The 26,983-nt window shown below is 33.9% G+C and overlaps 4 protein-coding genes across 4 annotated transcripts; 3 read left to right on the forward strand and 1 right to left on the reverse strand.

Moving 5' to 3' along the window:
- Positions 1–5,710: 5,710 nt before the first annotated feature.
- Positions 5,711–10,530, forward strand: LOC9327008 (primary amine oxidase). The gene is given in 6 exon segments (XM_021010801.1): positions 5,711–6,282; positions 6,284–6,513; positions 8,007–8,394; positions 8,496–8,609; positions 8,746–9,293; positions 10,270–10,530. Coding segments are annotated over 6 exon segments (2,040 nt in total). The 5' UTR covers positions 5,711–5,730; the 3' UTR covers positions 10,478–10,530.
- Positions 10,531–12,373: 1,843 nt separating this feature from the next.
- LOC9327009 lies at positions 12,374–13,390 on the forward strand. The gene is made up of 3 exons (XM_021013754.1): positions 12,374–12,634; positions 12,742–12,932; positions 13,066–13,390. Exons 1-3 carry the CDS (start codon positions 12,509–12,511, stop codon positions 13,301–13,303), a joined length of 555 nt encoding a protein of 184 aa, XP_020869413.1. The 5' UTR covers positions 12,374–12,508; the 3' UTR covers positions 13,304–13,390.
- Positions 13,391–15,461: 2,071 nt separating this feature from the next.
- Positions 15,462–20,092, forward strand: LOC9327010 (AP-4 complex subunit epsilon). Its single transcript, XM_002890902.2, has 10 exons — positions 15,462–16,524; positions 16,616–16,831; positions 16,914–17,024; positions 17,126–17,323; positions 17,420–17,551; positions 17,787–17,843; positions 17,925–18,041; positions 18,391–18,468; positions 18,551–18,694; positions 18,767–20,092. The coding sequence occupies exons 1-10, from the start codon at positions 15,736–15,738 to the stop codon at positions 19,733–19,735; spliced, it is 2,811 nt and encodes a 936-aa protein (XP_002890948.1). The 5' UTR covers positions 15,462–15,735; the 3' UTR covers positions 19,736–20,092.
- Positions 20,093–21,314: 1,222 nt separating this feature from the next.
- On the reverse strand, positions 21,315–25,468 carry LOC9327011 (beta-galactosidase 15). Its single transcript, XM_021011368.1, has 15 exons — positions 25,280–25,468; positions 24,963–25,171; positions 24,770–24,836; positions 24,589–24,681; positions 24,263–24,406; positions 24,083–24,171; positions 23,862–23,967; positions 23,669–23,756; positions 23,468–23,586; positions 23,219–23,380; positions 22,801–23,101; positions 22,604–22,713; positions 22,292–22,513; positions 21,991–22,202; positions 21,315–21,905 (listed from the first exon to the last, which is right to left on the reverse strand). The coding sequence occupies exons 1-15, from the start codon at positions 25,433–25,435 to the stop codon at positions 21,518–21,520; spliced, it is 2,466 nt and encodes an 821-aa protein (XP_020867027.1). The 5' UTR covers positions 25,436–25,468; the 3' UTR covers positions 21,315–21,517.
- Between the last annotated feature and the right edge of the window lie 1,515 nt (positions 25,469–26,983).

The following is a 26,983-nucleotide window of genomic DNA, read 5'->3' on the forward strand; positions in this document are numbered from 1 at the left end:
CCTTATATATTAATAGAGAAGCACTCTAAAAAATAAACCTTACTTTGACGTGTTATTAACTAAACTGCCATGCTGACGTGTCGCTTTCAGAATGATTTTCCATCCATTTAAATTATTACCCAAATTTTATTAGACTATTTACAGATTTTGCTATTAGTGTTAATACATATATATCACACAAATAAAAAAACAAAATTATAACTAAAAAGTAAATAATTAGACAACTAATCTTCATATTTATATTTAACAACAAATCACGAGATAATATTTATATAACAAATTATTATATGTTTCGTTTTACACAAACGAACCTTAGATCACGGATAATAATTTTAATTATAATAATTTTATTTAAATCACTTCATCATGCACATAGTGCGGGTTGTTATCTAGTTTTTATTTAAACGTAAACAAACAAAACAAAAAATAGCTTCCAACTCTAAAAAGAGCAAACAATACGATTTAACATGATCAATATTCCCAATTTTATTTTGTTCTAATGTTACCGTTTTAATGTGCCTAGGTCGGTTTAACCGGTATTTTAGAAGTTAAACCGGTGGAATATGTTTACAAAGCAGAGATTAAAGAAGACGATATACAGTAAATCCTCTATAAATTAAAAACGTTAGGACCAGAAATTTTTTTAAATTTAGAGAGGTATTAATTTATCGATAAAATAGAAATTTTTTACTAATCTTCTAATTTCTTAAAAAAATTTCTATCTAAAAACAATTTTTTTTTATAAACCATAACTTTTAAAAACTAATTACAAGTAGAGAAACAATAATAAGTTTAAAAAATAACACAAAATGTTTTCAACTATTAGAGTCATATTTAATCAATTTTTTTACAATTTTAAATATATATCATAGTAATTCATATATAACATACATAAATTTATATAATGTAAATATATATATATATATATATATATATAAGTTAATACAATTATTAATTTATGATATAGATGGGACCATATTTTTACATGAGATTTTCAAAAAAAAAATGTATTTTATTAATTTATCGATTTATGTCATATTTTACATTGGTTCCAACTCGGGACCGAAAAAATTTACTCCCTCTGTTCCATGAAGTTTGATGTTGTGAGTTTTTCACGCAGATTAAGAAAATATAATTTTTATACTTTTTAGTTACTATTTTATTTGTTTAATAATATTAATTCTACTTCTCTGCTCTCTCTATATATTTGTCAGAAAAAAAAAAATAAGATTGATACAAAACATCAATCTTTATGGAACAAGAAAAAAACCCACAATATCATTTTTTATGAACCAGTGAAAATATTAATTTAGAGAGGTTATTAATTTATACAGTATTAATTTATAGTGGTTTTACTGTACATGGGACAATTGTTGCTGACAACACCGTCGGAGTCAACCACGACCATTTTGTGACATTCCGTCTGGATCATGACATTGATGGTACAAACAATAATTTTTGTACGTACCGAACTTGTGACCAAGAAAGCTCCGAAATCTGTTAACCAACCGAGAAAAAAGCTACTGGACAACGAAGCGAAAGACTGCGAAAACAGAGGCAGAGGCTCGAGTGAAACTAGGGCTAAGAGTGGAAGAGTTAACCCTGCTCGAAAAACAAAGCACGGCAATGAGGTTCGATATCGTTTATTTCCTGGGCTGGCTTCAGGCACACTTCTAACTCAAGATGATTACCCACAGATTCGAGCAGCATTCACTAACTATAACGTGTGGGTCACACCTTATAACATATTAGCCGTATGGTCCCAAAGGTAATTTAAAATAGTATAAATTTTCACATTTGGTAATAAAATGAGTCTATCTTTCACTATTTGGCAAAGTCAAATTGAACTCTCATCATCTGGCCATTTAGGTTTTTCCTGACAAAAATATCCTTATAACTGTATTAGTTTAGTTTGTTCTACAACTAAACTAAGTAAAAAACAAAAAAGATTATAATTTATTTCTTTTACTTAAATATATATAAAAGTTCAGAAAATCAGAATTTATGGAAAAAGCGACGAAATAACTCCAGAACGAAGGAGAGTTATTCTTTTTCCTAGAATCAAAAAAAAAATTGTTTTAAATCTGGAATTACGTGGTGAAATAATTGATTTTGCTTCATTATCAAATAGAGAGATTTTAAAGTTAAATAGATTAAGAGATTTCCGGCAAATTGGAGGAAAATGAGAAAATGGTGAGAAAGAAATTGTTATTCCAATGTTATCGATTTAACCACCAAACAGTTAAACAAAACTCAAAGTTTTTAGCTTTGCAAACTTAAATTATGCTAGATTTACAATATTTATATGTAAAAACATTCAAAACATAAAGAAAACAAGATTATGAGATAACTGCTAACGACTGCTGCAAAATTAGGGTTACAGAAAAGAATTCTTAGGTTGAAGATGACTGCAAAATTACAATTATATCCTTTATTGAATATCTTCTGTGTACGTATATGCAATTTACGGTGTACGTAATATTTACTGAATTAGTACATTAGAAATCTTTGGTTATTTTGATTAACATTTTATAACATAACTTACAGCAAATTAGATGGACCTGATATGAGAGGATAATGTTGTTGTATGATCAAAAGTAGGCCTGGGCATCCAGATATTCAGCTCGGGTTCATGTCGGGTTTTTTGGGTTTAAAAAATTAAGACCCGTTCGGGTATTTTAGGGTTTGGGTCGGGTTTTTCAGGTTCGGATTCGAGTTTACCCAAAGTATCTAACTATTAAAATTTTTGTATCCGATTCTATGCAAAGTATTGAAAAATACTTTAAAAATCTATAAAACCCAAGTATTTTTTATGCGAATCTAGCCAAAAGTAGCTAAAACACCTGCAAATATCTTAACATCTGAATAATTAAGCCACATAGGTTATAACAAGTATAAATATAACTACTATATTATAACTATGTACTTATATTTCGGGTACTTGTTTTAGTTCGGGTTCGGGTTCGGGTTTTCGGATTGTGAAGTTTAGAACCCGTTCGGATATTTTAAAACTTCAGAGTCGGGTTTGGGTCGGGTTCGGTTCGGTTCTTCTGGTTCGGATATTATGCCCAGACCTAATCAAAAGGTTATCGGTTAGATTTTTTCTTTCAATTTTTTAACTCGAACTACATGTTTATTTGTCAATGTAAACAAAAGGGCGTTTATGTTAAATCATCATCCACATCATTCTCGGCATCCAGTAACTAATTTTTAGAATAAACTCAGTAGAGTTCAACCTAAACACCTCAAATAACGTAAATGGCTGACAGTGTATGTCTTATTTTCTATAATACGTACACACCTACTTCAAAAAAAAATTCTCAAGTAAAAAATTTCAACTATTCTTCTTTTATGAATCTCTACTCACTAACAATAATAAATACATGAATTTCCATTAACACATGTATCATAAATTCAAAAAAATATTTTACATTTATATAATTGTTTATACGTGTAAGTACACATCAGCATAATCTTTATTATGTACATATACATAGGTACATGATAATTTTAATTTAGAATTTTTTACTAACAACGATTTATTGTAAAACAAAAAAAATTATAATTCAAGGTATATAATTTTTTTTTTGGAATATGGATTTTAAACGAAAGAAAAAAATTAGTTATAAACTAAAGTACGAAAATAAAAAATAATTATAAAAGTACAAATATTGAAAAATGTGAAAACAAAAAGAAAATGGTGAAAAATAAAACATGCTCTTCCGCCTCACCACCATGTAATGAAGAAAACTCATTATACATTTCGTAAGCCTCAACTGTAGTAACTAGCCAATTATCATTTAGTGCCCCACTTGCTGAACCTCTAATACCACACTCGAGAACATCACCCCAGTAACTTCGTCGCTACCATAAATATTGGTATCTATTTACGTAACAAAATCACATTCGCATCATGTATCTTGTACACAGTCGCTAGTGTACGTACATTGGTACAAACCATGTCGACGTGTTGGAGTCACTGTTGGTGTACTGTCACCTAAATGAAAAATGTTATCTCCGCCAGGTACACGCTGACTTATGTACGTACACTCTGCCAATAGATGACTGAATTCTCCTGGATGTTCAACAGTCTGTTGAGTGTGAATGACGTCCTCCCCAACATTCAGAATTCCATATTCTTCTATAGTTACGTCATTCCAATTGTTGCAATAGTAATCTTTGCCACTACCTTCACTACCGTCTATAGTAGGATCGAGGGTACTTCCCTAATAGATCCATCGTCGCCTTGATGATCATCATAACTATCATTCTCTTCGTTGTCCTCATCCTCTTCATCCTCACCTTTTTTATCGTCCTCACTGTGGTCTTGCTCATCTACGGCGTCATTATTTGCATCCACATTTGAAGCCTCTACAATAGTTTTTGGTGTCTTTGCACTCCCCGAGACATGGTCACTTTCAGCATCGTGACCATCAGTCCTAGCGACAGTATTCCCGTCTACCTTGACGGTTGTAGTAAAAGAGACAAACAAGTTGACATTAGGATTCCCACCACGAATCACAAAGAATGTACCCAAGCTCATTTGATTGTCAATGTAGACAGGAGGACGTTTACTTTCTATCATCATTGACATCTTTTCCGGCATCCAGTAACTAATTATAGGATTGCATTCAGTGGACTTCAAACTGAAAACCTCACATAATGTACGTACAAATTCAGTGTACATCATGTTTTCCTTAACACATACACACCGACCAAACTTGCCTTCCTCTTGTTCGAATTTCCATTCTTCTTCTTTGCATCTCCACTCACCAACCATAGTAAATACATGAATATCCATTATCCATCTGCATCATAAATTCATCAAAACCCTATTAAATGCAACTGAAAACATGATTCATATCTACAAAAACAAAAAGAATTTCCAACTACGCACTGTATAAATATAAATATATCCTCATTTAGCATTTCCAACAAAACAAAAATGGAAATAAAATTTTCTGGATTTTTATATCAAAAACAATGTTATTTTCGTACACAGTCGAGATCCAAGTGTGTTATAAAAAAAAACTTCTTAAACAACTTCATTACTACGATCAATGCTTTTCTTGTCTCCAAACTTTGTAAAACAACAAAATCAAAATTTCTCCAGCATCACATTCGTTCATATAAATTGGTTAATTTTTTTTTTCTTTTTTATCTCTTAAAATTATTTATACGTATAACCAAATATTAGAAGAAGTAATGATGAGTTTGCATTAATTAAAGTGGGCAATAGTCATGTCTAAACATTTTTAGCATTTAATCCTGATGTCACATAGTTTTTTAATGTTATTAAACCCATATTTTCACTGTACAGCCGCAAAAAACAAATAAAAAACGAAAATATCTGAACCCAACGATAAACACTGTACATCACTGAACCGCGTAACTGAACCGTACATGGAACAGTACATCGTTACACTGGCAGAGATATTTTAGTCAGAATTTGGCTAAATTGTCAAAACATGAAATGTGACGTTCACTTTGCCAAACCTTAAAAATAAAACATGGTCTTATGTCCTGATCCGCAATTAACCCATATAAAATATTAGTGTCCTATTCATTTTTGTCGCCGAATTGTTTAATCGCGTTCGCATCTTCAATTTCTCACGTGCAAAAAGAATATATTAATTTAATACCATCAAGAAATATTTTTGCCAATAAGTTTTAAGTTAAAACATAAACCAAGTCCATCAAAGCAAACAATAACAGCTCACAAAGAACAACATGGTTCCACTTCACTTCACCATTCTCATCCTTTTCTCTTTCATTATCGCAATCTCATCCTCAAGCTTCACTCCACCGCGTCACCCATTTGATCCCTTAACCGAGACCGAACTCAAACTCGTCCGAACCATCATCAACAAGTCATACCCCGTTGGTCCAAACCACAAGTTCACTTTCCAATACGTTGGTCTCAACGAACCCGACAAGTCTCTAGTCTTGTCGTGGTACTACTCATCACGGAACCACACCATCAAACCACCGCCACGTCAAGCATTCGTCATCGCTAGAGACAACGGAAAGACACGAGAGATAGTCGTTGACTTTTCCTCTCGAGCCATCGTCTCGGACAAGATTCACATAGGAAATGGTTACCCTATGCTCTCAAACGACGAGCTTGTTGTCAAGTTCAAACCGTTTCGTGACTCGGTAGCGAAACGTGGCTTGAACGTTTCGGAAATCGTGTTTACAACGTCAACCATTGGATGGTACGGAGAGACTAAGGCCGAGACGGAGAGAGTTATTAGATTGATGCCCTTTTATCTCGACGGCACACGTTAATATGTATCTTAGACCTATTGAAGGAATGACGATAATCGTTAATCTTGACGAGATGAAGGTAACGGAGTTTAAGGACAGGTCAATGGTTACTATGCCCAAGGCTAACGGAACGGAGTACCGTATCTCGAAGATGAACCCTCCGTTTGGGCCAACGCTTCACAACGCCGTTCTCTTGCAGCCGGATGGTCCAGGGTTCAAGATCGATGGACACATTGTGAGGTACATGTTTAACAAATTAACCCCAAAGAAATGATCAACATTTATGGCTATATTCTCTTCATTTGGCTCCATACGCATTATTGATCAAATTTCGCAGACAACAATTATGCATGCTATATATGGAAATTATATTTATAAAGTTTGTCAGTGCGATTGTGCAAATAGCCAAATAATCCTTTAACAAAAAAAAAAAAAAAAAAAAAACCAAATAGTAATAGCGGTTTGTGTCTTTGTGAGGTAAAATGATTGACAATTACAGGTCTCTGGATCTGGATTAATTAAAATACTCCAAACTTTTGAAATAAATTTTATGTTTGGTGATAGTTTAAATTTTTATTTTATCTGTTATAAATCTTAAAAATATAGTTTTAAGAATATATATATATATATATATATATATATATGTTAAACTAAATCCGAGCTGAATCCAGATATCTTAATCTTTAAACTAAATTATCCAGATTTGAAACTCCACCTACCATGCATATTTTCAAAACTAAAATCGAATCGGATCTCGAATCTTGTTTGCCTAACCCTAATGTCAGTAGTTTTTTTAGTAAGCAAAAGAAAAACCATCAATATTGCTTCACCAACAAATTCTTAACCCAGTTTGCCAATATTATTATAAGTCATCTACTAGTCTCTATTTTTTCGTGTGTATGCTTAATTATTCCGTAAATCCTTCATCTTTAAAAATACAACGACAGAAAAACTTTTGGTTTGCTTTCGCTACTTTTATTATAACCATTTTAAACATGTGTTGCAGTTTGCAATGAAATATATATATTTGAAAGTTCTGTGTGTAGAGGACCCATGCACAAGAAGTTTGTCCCAGTCTTATCTATTTGGAAATATATATCATGATTCATGAGTGGTTCAAACATTTTCGTGGATACAAAATAATATTTTTTCCAATCCCCACACAGTTATACAGATACTTCAGATTTCAAAAATTTGGCATCATATTCTTGTTTATTCGTTTATTCCATACTCAACAATTTTTCTTAATACTTTCACGGTTGTATTATATAAAATTTATTCTATCACTAAAATTAATTAAACAGACACTATTTCAATCAATGATGGGTGTGCAGTCCTATATTTGTATTTTTCAATAATGTCATTTTAACTTTTTATATAAATCTTATCTTTGAAATCTTTTGTTCACGGTAAACAAATTACTATGCGTTCGTTATGTATATACATTGTTAAAGAAACATGCATCAAACCGGGCCTTGTGGCCTAGTGGTAAAGGGGTCACAGCTGTGACTTCCGCCACCAGGGTTCGAGGCACGGCCACTGGCAGGTTTACATAGGGGAATTGCCAGCCTCGTGGGATTAGTCCTTAGGCCTAGGAAACTTTTGGGAGACCCGCAGTTATTCAAAAAAAAAAAAAAAAGAAACATGCATGCAAATTATTACCTATTACATCTGAAGTTTTGGAAAGTAAACGCATATATACCACTTACTAATTTCATACTTATGGATATATTGATGAGTATGTGGGCAAATTGGGAATTTCACATATCGTTTGACGTTCGAGCCGGTATCGTCATCTCTCTTGCATCACTTTTCGACACGGACGTGAACAAATACCGGCAAGTCCTATACAAAGGTCACTTGTCGGAAATGTTCATACCTTACATGGACCCAAGTGATGATTGGTATTTCATTACTTATCTTGATTGTGGCGATTTCGGCTGCGGTCAATGCGCCGTGTCTCCTCAGCCGTACACTGATTGTCCAGCGGGTGCAGTTTTCATGGATGGTATTTTTGCTGGTCAAGATGGAACTCCCGCAAAAATCCCAAAAGTTATGTGCATTTTTGAAAAATATGCTGGAGATATCATGTGGCGACATACAGAAGCTGAAATCCCGAACTTAGAAGTAACAAAACATTATGGTTATGTTATTAAAAATTCTATAAAATTTTATATAGTATGATAAAATATATGATTTATATATATTGTGTTTATATCATGATGCAGATTACGGAGGTTAGACCAGACGTAAGTCTTGTAGCCCGGATCGTAACGACCGTGGGGAACTACGACTACATAGTTGATTACGAGTTCAAGCCTAGTGGTTCCATCAAGATGGGGGTAAAACCGTCTCTTTCCAATTTTGTCTATAATATAGTATTAGTATATACATTTTCATTCATTAATATAATATACCAACATGAATCACGTGAATCATGATTTAACTGGTCTAATGATACCAATTTAATATGTGCAGGTCGGCTTAACCGGTGTTTTAGAAGTAAAACCAGCAGAATATATTCACACATCAGAAATCAAAGTAGGGGAGGACATACACGGTACAATTGTGGCCGACAATACCGTTGGTGTTAACCACGACCGTTTTGTAACATTCCGTCTTGATCTTGACATTGATGGTACCGAAAATTCCTTTGTTCGTAACGAACGTGTGACCACGAGGACTCCAAAATCTGTTAACACACCGAGAAAAACCTACTGGACAACGAAGCCAAAGACGGCCAAGACCGAGGCAGAAGCTCGGGTGAAAATAGGCTTGAAAGCGGAGGAGCTGGTGGTGGTTAACCCTAACCGAAAAACGAAGCATGGCAATGAGGTTGGATACCGTTTACTTCATGGATCCGCCGCAGGCCCACTTCTGGCTCCAGATGATTACCCGCAGATTCGAGCTGCATTCACCAACTATAACGTGTGGATCACGCCGTATAACAGGTCGGAGGTTTGGGCAGGTGGTTTGTACGCTGACAGGAGCCAAGGCGACGATACGTTGGCCGTGTGGTCTCAAAGGTACTTTATATTTCTGATAAAATTTGATTATATTTCGTCCGTTGCATGATTAGAATAAGTAATCGTATTATTAACTTTAAAATTTGAAAAGTTATATGACTAACATTTAAGTTATACAGACTCCATAGAGGTATTACGATTAGCGGAAAAAGAGGCACAATTGTGGCAATCAGCTCAAGTTGACCTCCATAACGAAAATCATGGTTCTGTGGATCTGGTAAATTGAATTCGAGTGAGAGATGTTTCACTTGAGTCAAATTATTCTGGATACCGTTGTTTTGTGGATGGATCATGGAAAGGAAGTGATAAGTTCTCCGGTACAGGGTGGTTCTGTACATCGTCAAATGGAGAGCCGCCAACCATGGGAGCTGCGAACCTCCGTAGAAGTCTATCTCCACTACATGCCGAAGTCGAGGCCCTTCTCTGGGCAATGAAGTGTATGATTGGTGCAGATAATCAAGAGGTAGCGTTCTTTACAGACTGTTCAGACCTGGTGAAGATGGTGTCTTCTCCAACCGAATGGTCGGCGTTTTCAGTGTATTTGGAGGAATTTCAAAGCGACAAGGAGGAGTTTTCATCTTTCTCTTTATCTTTAATTTCTCGTAGAGCAAATACTAAAGCGGATAATCTGGCACAAAAAGTTCGTACAGAACCGCTTCATATCACATATGTAAACAACATTCCTCAGGAATGGCTCTTTTGAGCTCTAATTAATTTTGGATGACAAAAAAAAAACATTTAAGTATATATATATATGTCAAAGTTCACTTAAAACATGAGCTGATAAAAAAAATCTTGAAGTGTCATGTTTTCAATGATTGGTATAAACAATTTATTATACGAATGAAATATATACCTTAGTAAATTATTTTTCGTCTACCGAAATGACTTGGACAATATTTAAGAGAAAAATGAACGTATATATATATACTTTTTCTGGAGAGGCTAAAATTATGTAATGGAATGAATATGACAGGAATAGAAAAATAGAGAAGAAAGATATAGTGATGTGGTACACCGTCGGTTTCCACCATGTCCCTAGCCAGGAAGATTACCCCACGATGCCTACTATATCTGGTGGCTTTGAGCTCCACCCGACCAACTTCTTTGAGCGAAACCCTGTCCTCAAGACCAAACCCGTCAAGGTCACCACCGCTCGAAAGTGCACTCCTACAAACGATTAATAAACAGCTTAATCATATCATTGATGAATCTGTTCTATTTGATGATGGATTGTAATGATTCAAGAAATAATATTATAACAATGTGGTTTCAAATAAATTTGGTTTTATATAGCCATCATATCGTTGTTGATCAACTAATCATCTCTATATCAAATTTTTTGAATTAACTGGTCTTTAAAAAAGTTGGATACGTTTTAGCCGTAGAATTTCGTAAATAGGATTTAACTTTTTTCAACCATATAGTATGCACTCGAGTTTAAATTACCAGAAACTAGAGTATACGAGAAATTACGAAATGAATCTCATACTTTTCTCCCCACAAATTTCAAGAATTTTTACATCTATGCATTTATCAGTTTATAGAGGTTCTTGATTTCTAAACTTGAACGTCTTTTGTTACCTTCAATTTGTTCATTCTGTTGTTTATATTCTCCCATTCAAAATTTTATATTACTACAATTGTTTTTATTAAACAACAAGAATTGTTACGTATTGTATTAATTAATTACAGTTAAAAAATGCATTCATTATTTATAGAATATGACATCACTAGATACAGGACCCGCGCCTTGCGCGGAAGAAAGTTGATGGTCATAATTTCGTTATAAGTAAAGAAATTGTTCAATCTTTAAAAGGATTGAATATTTTGTGTCTTTCAATAAATTTCTTTATATACGTATAAATCAGTGTTTTCACGTCCGACCCGAACCGTTCGGTATGATTAGTTAACCTGCGATCCGTACACTTCTCCGGTTTAGGTATTTTTTAAATACCCGATATTTAAAAAATATAATTTTTTTTTTGATAATGTCCGATATTTTTTTTTGCTCAAATACCCGGTTTTTTCAAAATCGAATAAAAAACCCACAAAAATCTGCCATTAATCCGTAACCTGATGAACCGGTTGAACTGACCGCGTATCGGATCAAAAACAAATCATTTGATTTTGAAATAAAATATAGGATTTTCGATTTTTTTTGTATTCACTATTCAGTTATTTTTAGAATTTTTTCAGTTGTTCATATTCACTATCCCACTATCTTAGTATATTTTATGGTTTTAGTTGGACTAAATTTTTTAAATTATTTTATTATTATTAAGGCTTCATATTTTGTAAAATATGGTATGGTTATTTTAATTCTAATTTTTATATTTATAAAACATATATAAAGATTTTTATTATTAATATAAATGCTAATTTATGAAAGCTGTAGATATATTCTTTATAACTTGAAAAAATATAAGGTAGTCATATATTTAGTTTGGAAATATTAGTTACTTGATAAGATTTGCTTAAGGTTGGATGTAACCTCTGTTACATTTTAATGATCTTGCTAATATAGAGATAAAGATGGTCTCGTAGCCTCTGTTACTAATATTAGTTACGTAATCATTTCTTTAAGTTTGTGGTATATTTGTTTTGGAAAGATTTGTTGCATAATTATCTGCAATTTTAACTAATAATTTGTTTTGATTAGTGGGATATATGGTGTATAATATTAATGGCAAATTCTGTAAATAGTCTAATAAAATTTGGGCAATTATTTAAATAGGTGACAAATCATTCTGAAAACGACACGTCAGTATGGCAATCTTGTTAATAACACGTCAAAGTAAGGTTTAATTTTTAGAGTGTTTCTCTATTAATATATAAGGGGTAAAGTAATATTACCGCATATGGTGAAAATAAATGATTATTCACTATTTAAATATTAAATAATTATGCAACAATTTCAATTTTTTTTTCCAGATTAATATAGAGAAAAAAGGAGAAAAGAGTCCAACCGCATGAGCATGACCCACAAAAGTTTGTTCTCTTCACCCTCTTAAGATTCAAAAAAAAAAAACACAAATACTTGATTAACACAAAAGCAAGGTATAGAACCCAACAACCCAACCATAACAACAAAGAACAAATCTACTCTTTACAAACATATATACGTAAGCAAACACAAATAATTATTCTCTGTAATTGTGGAGTAGGTCTCAAGTAATCTCGTCTTCCCTCTTAGGGGATTTAAGAAAAAATCAATGGAAGTTCAAGAACAATATAACCGGAATGGGCTACCCAAATTTTCTATCTTTTTCATGTTCATATTTCTCTTTGGTCTCGTCGCATTCTTCCTGTGCCTTTCGGCCGAGTTTCAAAAGGCTAAGGTAAATGAATTTTCAAATGACTTGTTGCTCAAGTTATCCATTTTGTGTTCTATAACATAATATGATTCGGGGTTGAGGTTTTGCTAAAAGTTTAAGTTTTCTTAAAGGGGAAAGATCTGAAATGGGATGGAGAATCGTGTTATTTACCCGAAAATCGTGCTTTCGGGTTAGGAATTGCTGCTTTGGCCTGTGTTTCTGTTGCTCAGATCGTCGGAAACGTTGTGATCTGTAGAGGTTTCTTGAAAACGAACAAAACCGGAACGACACTGTTATGTATAATTCTTCTGTTGTTTTCTTGGTAAGAAGATATATCAAGGTTTACGAACAAAAAACAAATAAGTTTGAAATAGCGAGTAATTTATTGATCTATATAGTGTTGTCACTGGATTTAAATTGCAAGTACATATATATAATACATGAATTCATTGCAGGGTTAATTTTGCAGTTGCGGTTACATTGATAAGCGTTGGTGCAAGCATGAACAGAGAGCAGAGATACGGCAAAGGGTGGCTAAACCGTGAGTGTTACCTTGTGAAAGACGGAGTGTTCTCAGCGTCTGGCGTTCTGTGCGTTACAACGCTGGCCGCTATTCTTGGAGCGTTTGCTTTTAGAGTAAAACCATCATTACAGGTCGACACTCATGACAAACGTCACACCCAAAATGTGTAGTAGTTTGAAAATTAAGTAGAAAGCAAATAAATATTATCAAATGGAAAATGCCAAATCTTCACATCAAATGGATATATTCATTGCCTTTTTTTTTTTTTTGTATGTAACTTAGAAATTCGAAACTACAACGGACAATTCTTTCCGATCCTTATTAGATCCGCACCTTTTTCACCTCCTATGTAACAGTTCTCATAATTTGCAATAAATAATAAATTCAGACGAAAAAAAAAAAAGAAATTAGAAACCTTTCCTAATTTAACTGGTGATCATGTACATTTACTTAAATTAGTCCATTTCCTCATAGACCAAAATAGACTAAATTACTACAAACTGTGGAATATGATTCTTAAGTGACAGTTTTTATATTCTGATATGATTATTTAAATTTTATAGTTGTTAAATATATATGTGTGTGTTATATATGTGAAGATATAGATTTATGTTTGTTTGCATAATTTCGCATATTTTAATATTTAGAAGTATATATATATATATATATATATATAAAAGATTTTTAAAAATTTTATATTCAAATACGAACGCAATTTATAATAAAAGGACACCGTTTGCATTTAACATGTTAATCCGTATATCAACGTGTATAATTGCAAATGTTTTTTTATCAATATTTTTGAGAATGTTGGTTTTTTAACTAGGCTCTAACATAAAGAATCCGCGTTTAGAAAGAAAAAAAATAGCGTTTTAAGTTTTGAGGCCTGCCGAAACGTGTTTGGCGAGGTAGTGAGATAAAGAGAGATTGATGGTGATAGTGTTGCTAGCTGATGGAGATTGATCATCAAAGTAAATTCTAACAAAACTGATAAAAACGACGTCACACCAAACTCCTCGTGTTTAAGAGGCCACACCCATTTTAGCGAATGTAGAAAAAAGTTCAAGGGTTAGTAATGGTTTCTTGGGCCACAGCCCACAGGCAACCTAGCTATAATAGTATAATACAACCAGTATATCATAACAAATCCACAAATCTTTAATGAAACACATAAATACAAATCTGAAAAGGCCTTTATTAACAAAACGAGTATCTTATTCAGAAAATTTGAAGAGATTGTTACTCAATGAGCTCATCCATAAATGTCAAGAATTCAACCACTGCTATATGCAAATTAAAAACAAGAGAAATTGCACTAGATAACCTAAAAAAACAACAAAATTAAATATATAACCTCTAATCCCCCTATTCACTCTCTTTCTCTCCCTATCTCTCTCTACCTTCTTCTAAAAAACTAATTTTTCTTTTTTTTTTGGTTATTCACCTAAATCACCCTAAAAACAATATATTTTTGATCAAAAAAAAAAAACACCAATAATTGAGAAACTAACACTAACACGAAAGAAACATGACCTAAGTAATTCTCATCATGTTATGTTGATGTTGTGTTAAAGACCTTCATCATCACACGCTCATTCCTCAACCTTGTAAGGCCGTGAAATACATTGGTGATGTAGTTACTAGTCTCTGTATGATCTTTCACGTTGACTTGTGATAGAAAGTAGTTCTTGAAATTATTGATAGTCTCTTTGGTCACATAATTAATAATTTTTTTTATTTTTTTTGGTATGATACTTAATACTTTACAGCGTTTTCTTGAACTTTCAGAATTATTGGCTTCAACTGATATTTTCGTTTACTGATATTTCGAGGACTAAAAGCCATAAAACAAGTGTTAGGAAGCAAATGATTATAAATAATTTTACAGATATCATTTTTGAAAACGTTATGGTAATGGTCAGTCCATAATTATTCTCGTTTCATATTAGAAGTTTGGCCCAGATCTTACTGTAATCTGTAATTATTTTTTTAATAGTTTTTGTTAATGAATCAAATTTTTTTTTTTTAAACAACAAAATGGTTCGGGCTGCCCCTGTATCCAAATAGTCAAGGATAAGTAAATAACATAAACTAAAAGAATAAAAATAAAATTCAGTTTCAGTTTTAGTAAATTTTTAAATAATTTCAAACCGAATTCAAAATTTCAACATTCCGAACCGAACCAAACTAATGAATTAGCTTGGACAGGGTGTTTTAGTTTGGACATACTTTTCATACCAACAAAAAATCCAAAACCCAAAAACTCATACCAAACCGGATTCCGGTTAAACCACCTCTAAAGTTTTGCTATTGGGGACCGCCTGGTGTAGAGGCTAATTCAGCTAAAGGCAAACTCTTTCTCGTTACTAAAAATCTCTTCTCTTCTTCACGTTTTTCTCATCTCCAATTTCACTCTCTCAGATCTGAGAACTCCACCGGATCAGAATCATCGCCGCCACCGCTCACGGCACCAATCATCATCATCACAAATCTCATTTCGCATGGTCCAATTTCCGATTTCTCATCGGAAAAATCCCTAATTCAATCCCGTTATCATCGATCAAAATTTGTTGCTAGGGATTTGAGAGAGTGAGAGAAGAAGATGGAGCAGCTAAAGACAATTGGAAGAGAGCTAGCGATGGGATCACAAGGAGGATTTGGTCAGTCGAAAGAGTTTCTCGATCTGGTCAAATCAATCGGAGAAGCACGATCTAAAGCTGAGGAAGATCGGATCGTCTTAAGCGAGATCGATATACTAAAACGAAGATTGTTAGAGCCAGATATTCCCAAGAGGAAGATGAAAGAGTACATTATACGACTCGTTTACATAGAGATGCTAGGCCACGACGCTTCTTTTGGTTACATTCACGCCGTGAAGATGACTCACGACGATAATCTTCTTCTCAAGCGTACTGGTTACTTAGCTGTGACGTTGTTTCTCAACGAAGATCATGATCTTATTATCCTTATTGTTAACACGATTCAGAAAGATCTCAGATCCGATAACTACCTCGTTGTTTGCGCGGCGCTTAATGCGATTTGTAGGTTGATTAATGAAGAGACGATTCCGGCGGTTTTGCCTCAGGTTGTTGAGTTGCTTAATCATCAAAAGGAAGCTGTGAGGAAGAAAGCTATTATGGCTTTACATAGATTTCATCGCAAGTCTCCTTCTTCGGTTTCGCATTTGATTACTAATTTCAGAAAGAGGTTATGTGATAATGATCCTGGAGTTATGGGCGCGACTCTTTGTCCGTTGTTTGATCTCATAAGTGAAGATGTTAACTCCTACAAGGATTTGGTTAGCAGTTTCGTTAGCATTCTCAAACAGGTTACTGAGAGAAGATTGCCTAAGAGTTATGATTATCATCAAATGCCTGCACCTTTTATCCAGGTTTTGTGTCTTGGCTATAGTTTTCTCTTATTGATATCTCAGTTTTTGCAACTGGTGATAAGTCTTTTTGTCAAAAAATTTTGGTTTTTAGATCAAGTTGCTGAAGATAATGGCTTTGCTGGGTAGTGGTGATAAGAATGCGAGTGAAATCATGTCTATGGTGCTTGGAGATTTGTTCAGAAAGTGTGATTCCTCTACCAATATAGGAAATGCGATCCTTTATGAGTGTATTCGATGTATTTCTTGTATACTTCCAAATCCCAAGCTGTTGGAAGCTGCTGCTGATGCTATCTCCAAGTTTTTGAAGGTTTGTTGTCTTCCTGACATGTATGCAGATACTCTTGTTAACCTTATGATTGTAATTTAAATCCCGGGCAAACTATTTGCAGAGTGATAGTCACAATCTGAAGTACATGGGCATTGATGGTCTTGGTCGTTTGATAAAAATAAGCCCAGACATTGCTGAGCAACACCAACTTGCTGTGATAGATTGTTTGGAGGTGAGCAGAAGCAAGGGAAACATTTTTAGTTGTTTGTTTTTGTATGAGCATATTATTTGTTTTTTTTGTCTGATGTTTGTTTCGTTGCTACTGTCTAACAGGATCCGGATGATACACTAAAGAGGAAGACATTCGAATTGTTGTACAAAATGACCAAGTCGTCTAATGTAGAAGTGATTGTCGACCGAATGATTGATTACATGATTAGTATCAATGACAATCATTACAAAACTGAGATAGCATCTCGTTGTGTTGAATTGGCCGAACAATTTGCTCCAAGCAATCAATGGTTCATCCAGGTAGCAAGCCAATCTCCCTTGTAACTGTGGCCGGACAATATACTTATATACTCTTATGTTTCGGTTGATAGAATTTTAACTGTTTCTGGACTACAGATCATGAATAAAGTCTTCGAGCATGCAGGAGATCTGGTAAATATTAAGGTGGCACATAATCTGATGCGTTTGATTGCTGAAGGATTTGGAGAGGACGATGATGATGCAGACAGCAAGCTCAGATTATCAGCTGTATGTTGTTCATTCCAGTTTCTGTTCGTTCTACATTAATGTGCAAAGAAATTGGTAGTTTTTGTTTTGGTGATATATGAACTCATTTTTAGCAGAGAATTGAGTCGATATCTGAAATTGCAATCTTAAAGTTAGTATTGAGTAACTTCAGTCACCTTTCTTACTTCCTGGTTTTGTTTTGCTGGCTTAGATAGTGTAATGTTATTGGCATATGAGTGTGTTTTTCTTGATGCAGGTGGAATCGTACTTGCAGCTCATAAGCGAGCCAAAACTTCCATCCCTGTTTCTTCAGGTTGATTTTGTTCTCTGATCACTCCACGTACCATTTTTTTCGCAACGAATTTTTGTTTCTTACTTTTGATTTTAAATTCAGGTAATTTCTTGGGTCTTGGGAGAATATGGCACAGCTGATGGGAAATATTCTGCCTCCTATATTAGTGGGAAGCTGTGCGATGTGGCAGACGCATACTCAAGTGATGAAACTGTAAAGGTATCTCCTCAGCTTTCGAATATTATTCACCGAGAAAACCTTTACCTGCTTAGCTGTTCTGGCCTTTTAATTCTGTGTATGCTGTAGTTTCGTGTAACACTCGACTTATCTTTTAGATCTCCATACTTAAGTTGCATTCGGACAACATGGTCGAGACTGAATTTCATGAATATGTGACTTAACCCACTCGTCTTCCTTAAATGTATAGTCAACAAAAATTTTCTAACCTGGTAGATTTCTGTCAGGATTAATTGCTAGTACATGTACATGAGAGTGGTGATGTCTCTACTTACTGCAAACTCAGTCCAGTTGCTACCTGTATAGTAATGGTTTCCTCTTCTTTTTGAAGGGTTATGCTGTTTCTGCACTAATGAAGATCTACGCATTTGAAATTGCATCTGGGAGAAAGGTTGATGTTTTGCCAGAGGTATGCATCTTTAGACGGTCCTGAAGTTAAAAACCCAATCTATAGCCTGCTTTTTCATGGACTGACTGGTTTTATATTGTAGTGCCAATCTTTGATCGAAGAGCTACTGGCTTCACATTCAACAGATCTTCAGCAACGTGCATATGAGCTTCAGGCTCTCCTTGCTCTAGATGCCCGTGCTGTTGAGAGTATACTCCCTTTAGATGCTAGTTGCGAAGACATTGAGGTAACGTTCTCTCTTCATTCGCTTCCTTTGAGCGTAGATTTCATGAATCTTATGGTCCTTTTCCTGAATTAGGTTGACAAGGATCTTTCATTTCTCAATGGCTATATCCAACAAGCTATCGAGAGTGGAGCACAACCTTATATTTCTGAGAGAGAGCGCTCGGGGATGTTTGAAACAACCGATTACCATCCCCAGGATCATCACGAAGTTCCATCTCATGCTCTTCGATTTGAAGCCTATGAACTTCCAAAGCCATCAGGGCCACCACAAGCTTCAAACGAGCTTGTTCCAGTACCCGAGCCTTCTTATTATAGCGAGTCACACCAGCCAATTTCAACATCTTTGGTTTCTGAACGAGAGTCTTCAGAAATTAAGCTGCGACTCGATGGAGTTAAGCAAAAATGGGGTAGACCGAGCTATCAATCGACCACATCAGCTTCTTCTACTACTCAGCAAGCAGGTACCCCTACACACTCGGATGCAGGAGTTGGTTCATCTAGCTCAAAGCCTCGAAGCAGCTATGAACCAAAGAAACCCGAAATCGATCCCGAGAAACAGAGACTCGCTGCATCCTTGTTTGGTGGATCGTCATCAAGAACTGATAAAAAGTCATCTTCTGGTGGTCACAAGCCGGCGAAAGGAACTGTTAACAAACCTGCAGCCGTCCCCAAGGAAAATCAAACCCCTGTTCAACCGCCACCGGACTTGCTCGACTTAGGCGAGCCAACTGACACAACCGTTACAGCAATGGATCCATTTAAAGAGTTGGAAGGTCTTATGGATTCTTCGAGTCAAGATGGGGGTTCATCCGATGTAATGGGACTATACTCAGATGCAGCACCTGTGACCACAACCACAAGTGTTGACTCTCTCTTATCCGAACTGTCTGATAGCTCCAAAGGAAACCCACGCACGTACCAATCTCAAACCTCAAAAGGACCTAACACAAAGGAAGCTCTCGAGAAAGATGCTCTTGTTAGACAAATGGGTGTGAACCCAACAAGTCAGAACCCTACACTGTTCAAAGATCTCCTCGGCTAGACGAACCATTCTCCGACCAAACCAATCCATTCAGCGACTCACATCATCATCATCATCATCATTCCATATTTGGTAATGTGCTGTGGGGTTTGGGAATTAATATGTTTCCAATTCAAGAACAGCTTTTTGTTGTACCTAAGTTACTTCTCAATAGGAACCATTCAGTTTACAAAACACAACGAGAGGTAAGTCACGCATCGAGAACTTTTTTTCTTTTTATTTTTTGGTTTCTCGTTTAATTTTGGAGTCATCAGGTAATGGTTTTGAGTATGTCTTGTTGTGTCTATAGAACATTTGTATCATCTTTTACTTAGAGGTATTTAATTTTCTTTATGTCAAAGAGTTCGTCTCTGTTCATTGGCATTCTCGTCTAAATCTTCTCCGCCATTTATTATTCCTCATGTCACAAATTTTAGTCTCTGAGATTGTCACCGATTGAAACATTTAAATTGACGAAAGAAATGGTTAAAAAGAGAGCAAAAGACAATGTCATGATGGTGACCTTTGGGACCTAAGTTTGTATGGAATTTATCTTGAATTGGGCTAAAAATTTAACTCATTTAGAGACCTCACTCTAATTTTCTAGTTAGTGTGTTTTTTACTCATAAAAAATTCTGTCCTGTCACCAAACCTTATGTTATGGTTTAAATTCGATTTTAAAGGCTTAATGGATACAAAGCTATTCGAGGTTTTGTATCGGAAAGGCATACCGGTCCTCGATATGGGCAGCAACATGAGCACAGTTGATGTTAGATGGGGTTCTCCAACATTTCACAAGAATGGGAAATGAAAAAGTAACCCTGACAGATCTTAGACGCTATCTTTCGTTATGGTTACGAGCTACTAGTGTGTGACAGTGACTTTATTCTTTTCTAGACAAACCTTTATTGCCAAAACATGTGAAGGGGTCATGTCTTAATGTTCAGATGTGCCAGAGAAGATCATTATGATGTGAAAATTCAAACAAAACAAGTTCCTATGAAGTTCTCAAGTTCCCAACGCAGAGCAACAAACAAATGGTAAAACTAGATTTCTTTCGATGTGATTGTTAGCTAATCACTCTGTTTTGTTTTCATGTTATTGCTGCACTTGAAATCAGTATTCTCATCCTTCAAGGATATCAATGTCATCAAGCTTTCTATAATAGAAGATGCGTTTATTGGATTCTCTAACAAGGCAAGCTTCAAGCTCTCTGGACAAAGGTAAAATCGGTGTAATCTTGCAATAAAAAATCGGATGTGTGCACTTTGTTTCCGAGCAGGAGCCATAAGAGATATTCAGAAGACGAGTGAAGAGATATGTTTGGAAATGGTGTAGTTCAGAGGACGAGAACCCTAATTGGAAACCAGTTCCTCTTCTTTAAACGCCGTGAGAGGCAAGAAAAACGCTTCTTGGGAAAGATGATGCACTTTTTGTAGACTCTTCATCTCTGATGATGATGATTGATGAAAATAAATTACTTTCAAGACTACCAAAATCAGATACTATCTTTTTTTCTCTACTTGAATGTTTCTTGTAATTTGTAATTGAAAATTGTATCCATCTTTCATTCAAGACGAACTCACAATGATCGAGATAATAAAAGAGAAAACAGCCAGATAATTTATTACGAGTTTTTCTTTTATTTAATAAAATCTCCATTTAACTAGTAATGGAGAAATCATTCCTAGGATCAAAAACACCTAAGTCCTTTGGAACAAAGCATAGCAAAACCTAATCTGAAAATAGAAAAGCGAGAAAAACTCCCTAAAACTAGAAAAGCCCTAAATCTCTAAAAACGAACTAGCAAATAGCTTCGACAGCAAGTCTCTTAGCAAGACCACCACAGTCCGCTGCTCCAAACTTTTTCTCGGAGACATCAATGGAACACTTTTCTTTTCCAACACATTCTTGGGTGAGGATAGCGGCAGCATCGTTACTTGCTTCACAAGTTCCTTTCTCAAAGGATCCGCAATTGCCTCCCGGGTTACCAAAAGAAGCAAATTTGATGGAGGAAATGGGTTTTCCATTGCACGAAAGCTCAAGAACGTTCTTCTCATAGACATTTGCACAAACATTTCCGACTCCAATTGTCTGAAAATTGACAAGTGATGGGTTTCCTCCAATCTCTTCAAACAACACCAACGTGTTGTCTCCATCCGAGTTCAAGAAAGAACGAGGAACATGGTACCTGATCAAAGTAAAAATAGATTTCCATTTGAAGCAAGCTCAAAACGATTTGATTTTTAAACATAATAAATTAAGCAAAAAAGTACCATCTTTGAGTAGGTTCTCCACAATTTGTCTGACACTTTTCAGCATAGTAAGCTCCCCTATAGTTACACTCAGCTGAACAACCATCAATATCTGCAAGAAAAGCTGGCCAATAACGTCCAATGTTGTTCCCATTGATCCAAGCCGTTCCTTTTCCAAGTCCCAAAAGATCGACCACAACTGGTTCACTTCCCAAAGGAGCTTTGAATGTAGTCTGAAATAAACATTAGAATAATACGATTTTAAATTGCATCTATAATATTTTGGTTAGCTAGCTAGCTATTGATTTTAATATCTACTTACCTTGTACCAAGTCATGGTTCGGTTAAATGGTACACTTTCACCTGACCATGTAGAAGGCGATTCTGAACTAAAGAGTTGGTTCTCAAACCCGCTTAAACCAGTTTTGTAGCTCCATTTATGAGTAGACAAGTCTTTTACTATGGTTTCATCACCATTTCTTCCAATGATAAAAACGGGTCCAGTGATTCCAGCCGGAACGTTTTCGAAGAAAGCACCATAGTTCTAGAAAAAAATAAATAAATAACATATGGTTAAAGATAAGACCTTAAAAGAATGGTTACACGTTTAAGAATGATAAGATTTCGAACTCACCGGAAGGCCTACGGTTATGCTAAGGAGCGTGATGACGTTAGCACCGGGGTTGAATTTCGCGTCTTGCTCGAAAACATAGTGAAACTTTCCATTTTCTGCGCGATAATTACCTAAAATAAAAAGAAACAAAAATCTATGAAACATTTTTTTTTAGGTATTGAATGTTGTTGAAAAGCATATATATATCATTTACTTACCAATATGCTGTCCATTCACAAAAGCGTGAAGAACATGAGCAGTACTATTAATACGAAGAGACATGTTTTTCCCCCAAACCGGATCTTGTTCTTTGATATTAACCGTAGTCATGTACCAAAGATAATCGCTTTCGTCATTGCTTACTACTTTCTGATCAAACAATTGTCTCATTGTAGACTCTCCTTTTCCTTTCAAGAGGACATTGTCTATGTTCTCTGGTCTCCATGACCATTTCAAAGTCGAAGGCTCATTCTCAGCTTCATTCGCTTTCTTAACCATCACCGAAGTTTGAGTGTTAATCTGAAAAATATAAAACCATAAAAAAAAAAGCCAATGTATTAAGGATTATAATTTGAATGTAATAATGATCACTATTAAGAACTATTTAAAAAATCTTTGAATGTAACAAAGACAAACCTTGGCGGTATTATAAGTCTCAGTTTTGCAATCCGGTAAAATGCTCACAGACCAAGCCGGGACATCATAAAATGTTCCTTGGAAATTGATTTTCGCATCTGAAGTTTCATTTACATTTCCAATGAAACAACTTGATCCTTCTTCTGTTTTATAAACCGTTGCCTATAACAATATATGTTCAAAGCATAAATTAGAGAGCAACATATTAAATATATCAACTAACAAAATAAGCAGAAAATTGAGAATTACCGTGACTAAGTTTCCAAAATCAACGGTGGAAATGTTTCCATACGTGAGAGTTTTCTCCATAGCGTGAAGAACATCGTGAAGCTGTTTGAGGTGTCCGTATTTTGGTTGGTTCAAATTACCTAATAAATATTCATCATGTTAGAACTAGTTTTTTTCTTAAATATTTAAATTAACTTAAATGTAAATATATATCATATTTACCAAATTCATCAAGAGGAGCATCGTAATCATATGTTGTTGTGATGTACGGACCACCTGCGGTTCTATCAAAGTTGGTGCCCCCATGGTACTACCAAAATAAGAATGAAAAAATCAGTATTGTTATAGTTAGTGATCATTTATTTATATTCTTACTTAATCAAATAAACTAAAGTTTCATCAATAATTTTTTTACCATGTAGTAGTTCTGGAAAGTTCCTCCTCTTTGGAAGAATCTTGCAACGGCAAAAGCAACATCTTCGGTTGTTCTGTGAGGATCTTTACCTCCCCAATTCTTATACCTACAAAAATATGAAATAAAAATATATTTACTTAAAAAAATGAAAACTAACCATGGAGAAAACAGATTAATTGCATAAAAGTAAAGGAAAATTTGTTCAAAATAAAATAACTAACCAGCCGGTCCAATTCTCAGTCCACATTTTTGGAGTGTTGGGGTTGTTTGGTGTAAAGTTGTCACAATAATAACCATTGCATGTGTTTAACTACAAAATCAAACAATTTATAGATCTCTAGTGTTAATAAATGTATAAGTTAATCTCATGAAAAATCATCAACTTTAGCTAAATAAATTACCATAGGTTGAGGAGCATCATCTTGTTGACACATGATCCATGGAACACCAACATCAAGAGAATTAGCCATGTTTGCACACCACTTGATATATGCCTTACCGGCTTCTCCGTATGATCCAATCACATTTCCATACTCATTTTCAATCTGCAAATTTAAGATAATTAAATGAAAATTGTGTCTTCTGATTCTCTCATTCTCGTTGGAAACAATTGAGAGACGCATGAGATATGCAGTAATAGGCTTTACGAGATAGAAACAAAAGATTGTATACTGTATAACCCAATAGATATAGATAGTGGATATTATAATGTTGCAAATTTAATTACCTGAGCAAGGATAATTGGACCTCCTTGTGATGCAAATAGCTTCTCTTTCTTGACCATTTCTACTATCATAGTCGTAAAATTTTGCATCTCATTCTGCATAGAAATAATCATCCATTTACTATTAATGAAAACAATTGTATTACATATGAAATTTGATAAATGATTATCGAATGTAGATTACCATAAATGCAGTATTAGTAGTTCTGAATTCCATTCCGGGCATGTTGTGCAACCACACTGGAAATCCTCTATTGAAAATGAATATACATAATTAAAATATCAAAATTAGTCAAAAGAGATATTAACAAAAATAAATAAGAATGAAAAAAAAACTAATATCACCATAAACAAATGGAGCTAGTTTAGTACATTACCCGTAGTTCCACTCAGCGCAAACGTATGGTCCAATACGAAGAACTCCATACATTCCTTCATCTTGAATGGTTTTCAAGAACCGAATAAGATCTAGATTTCCAGAGAAATCATACTGACGACGAGTAGGTTCATGTGCATTCCAAAACACATAAGTCTCGATCGCATCAAGACCTCCTTCTTTTCCCTTCTTTATAAGATCCGGCCACATCTAAACGTGAAAATGTAACAACAACAAAAATTTAATTCGTTTACTAACAATATTACTAAACATAATAAATGAACCACTCAAATAGATATAAGTTGATATGTAAGTTACCTCAGTGGTGCTTCTCGGGTAATGGATAGAACCCGAGAGAAGAACACGGCGATGGCCATCAATAGTGATGGCACGGCCGTCGTGAGAGACGATTGTGGCATATGCACAACTACTCACTAAGAGACAACACAAAAGAAACTTTAGAGAAATCATCATTGTTATGTAGAATTTTTTTTCTTGAGTCAAAGAAGAGATAGAAACAATCGTATATATAGGCATAGGAAAAAATCTTAACGTAACGATTTTTTGAGATTTTGTTGAAATAAGATGTTAAAATTTTTAATTGTTTCGGATATATATTGACATCTTATCCCTATTATTGTGGGTTTAATTATCTGCTTTTAATTTTTAATTTTTAAATTTTAATTGTTTCGGATACTTGGTAAGCAGACCCACAAAACAAAAAAAAAAAAAAAAACTGTTTAATTGTAGTTTCAGATAAGTTTCGTTTTTTTTTTGGAAATAATCTTTTGATATATTTTTTTTCTTGCAAATTACAAATAATTCCCGATGGTTCCAAAAAAGAAAAAAAAAGAAAAAAGAAAAAAGAAAAAGTCCACATAAAAGTATATTATTCTTTATATATAATAATAATAATTCATTCCAAAAATTAAAGATAAGTCTTACAACGTTAATTCATAAGAAAAAAATATTAATTGAAAATATTAATAGTTAAAATAAGTCTTACTATACTCCACCCAATACTTACACCGACCAGGCTATGAAATCTTCACGTAAATATTAATTGAAAATTTGTTAAAATTTTAACTTTAGTTATTTTGGATATTAATGGTGTTTATTCAAAAATAAACATTTTCAATGGTATCTTTTGTTTAGGCCATGATTGGTTAGACTCAGCTATCTATACCCTCACTTTTAATATAGCATTAAAAATTTACCAGCACTTTAATTTTAGAATTTACAGCCTAAAAAAAGTTGAGGCTTATTTAAAATAATTCCTCTAGCTCTTTTTTTCTTTGCTGTGGGAAATGAGTATTTTTATTTTCTTTTAGCTTTATCTATTTTCCAAGTACAATTTTGGTTACCAATAATATTTTCTTTTCATTGATTATAGTGTATATACATAAATATAGTGAATAAGAAACAAAAATATTTTATACTAACCTAAAATATTAAAACATTGTGGCACCAAGTTAGAAAATAATATGTATATAACAAAAATAAAATAATATGCATATATAGTTTAGATATACATATAAATTTCTCTTTTCATACATATTTTTAAAAAATTATATTTCTAACTATTGTATATTAGTTTAATACTGTACTTAACATATTCTTATTTAAAATAAATTTTCTGTAATTGTTTTTACTAATACAAATTTTTTTTGTATACATTAAAACAAAATGTACAAAAAATATTTATCAATCAACTTTTTAGATTTTAAAATCTTATATTTATCAATCATTTTTTATTTTAAAATGTCTACAACACAAATTCTTGAGCAACAAAAATATACGGATACATCTAATAGAGTTACAACAAAAATCCTACATGTACATCCAACACACCTACAACAAAAACCGTACAAAGAATAATTTACAGCTATATCCCAACTAATTACCCAGCTAATTGAGAGTTAAAACCAAATCAGTAACCCCAGTTTATGAAATTCAATTATCCATTCATTTTTGTTGACTAAAATAAATTTAGAAGTGATTTATTGTTATATTTAAATATAT

This window comes from Arabidopsis lyrata, assembly GCF_000004255.2.
Source record: "Arabidopsis lyrata subsp. lyrata unplaced genomic scaffold ARALYscaffold_1, whole genome shotgun sequence".
Taxonomy (NCBI): domain Eukaryota; kingdom Viridiplantae; phylum Streptophyta; class Magnoliopsida; order Brassicales; family Brassicaceae; genus Arabidopsis; species Arabidopsis lyrata.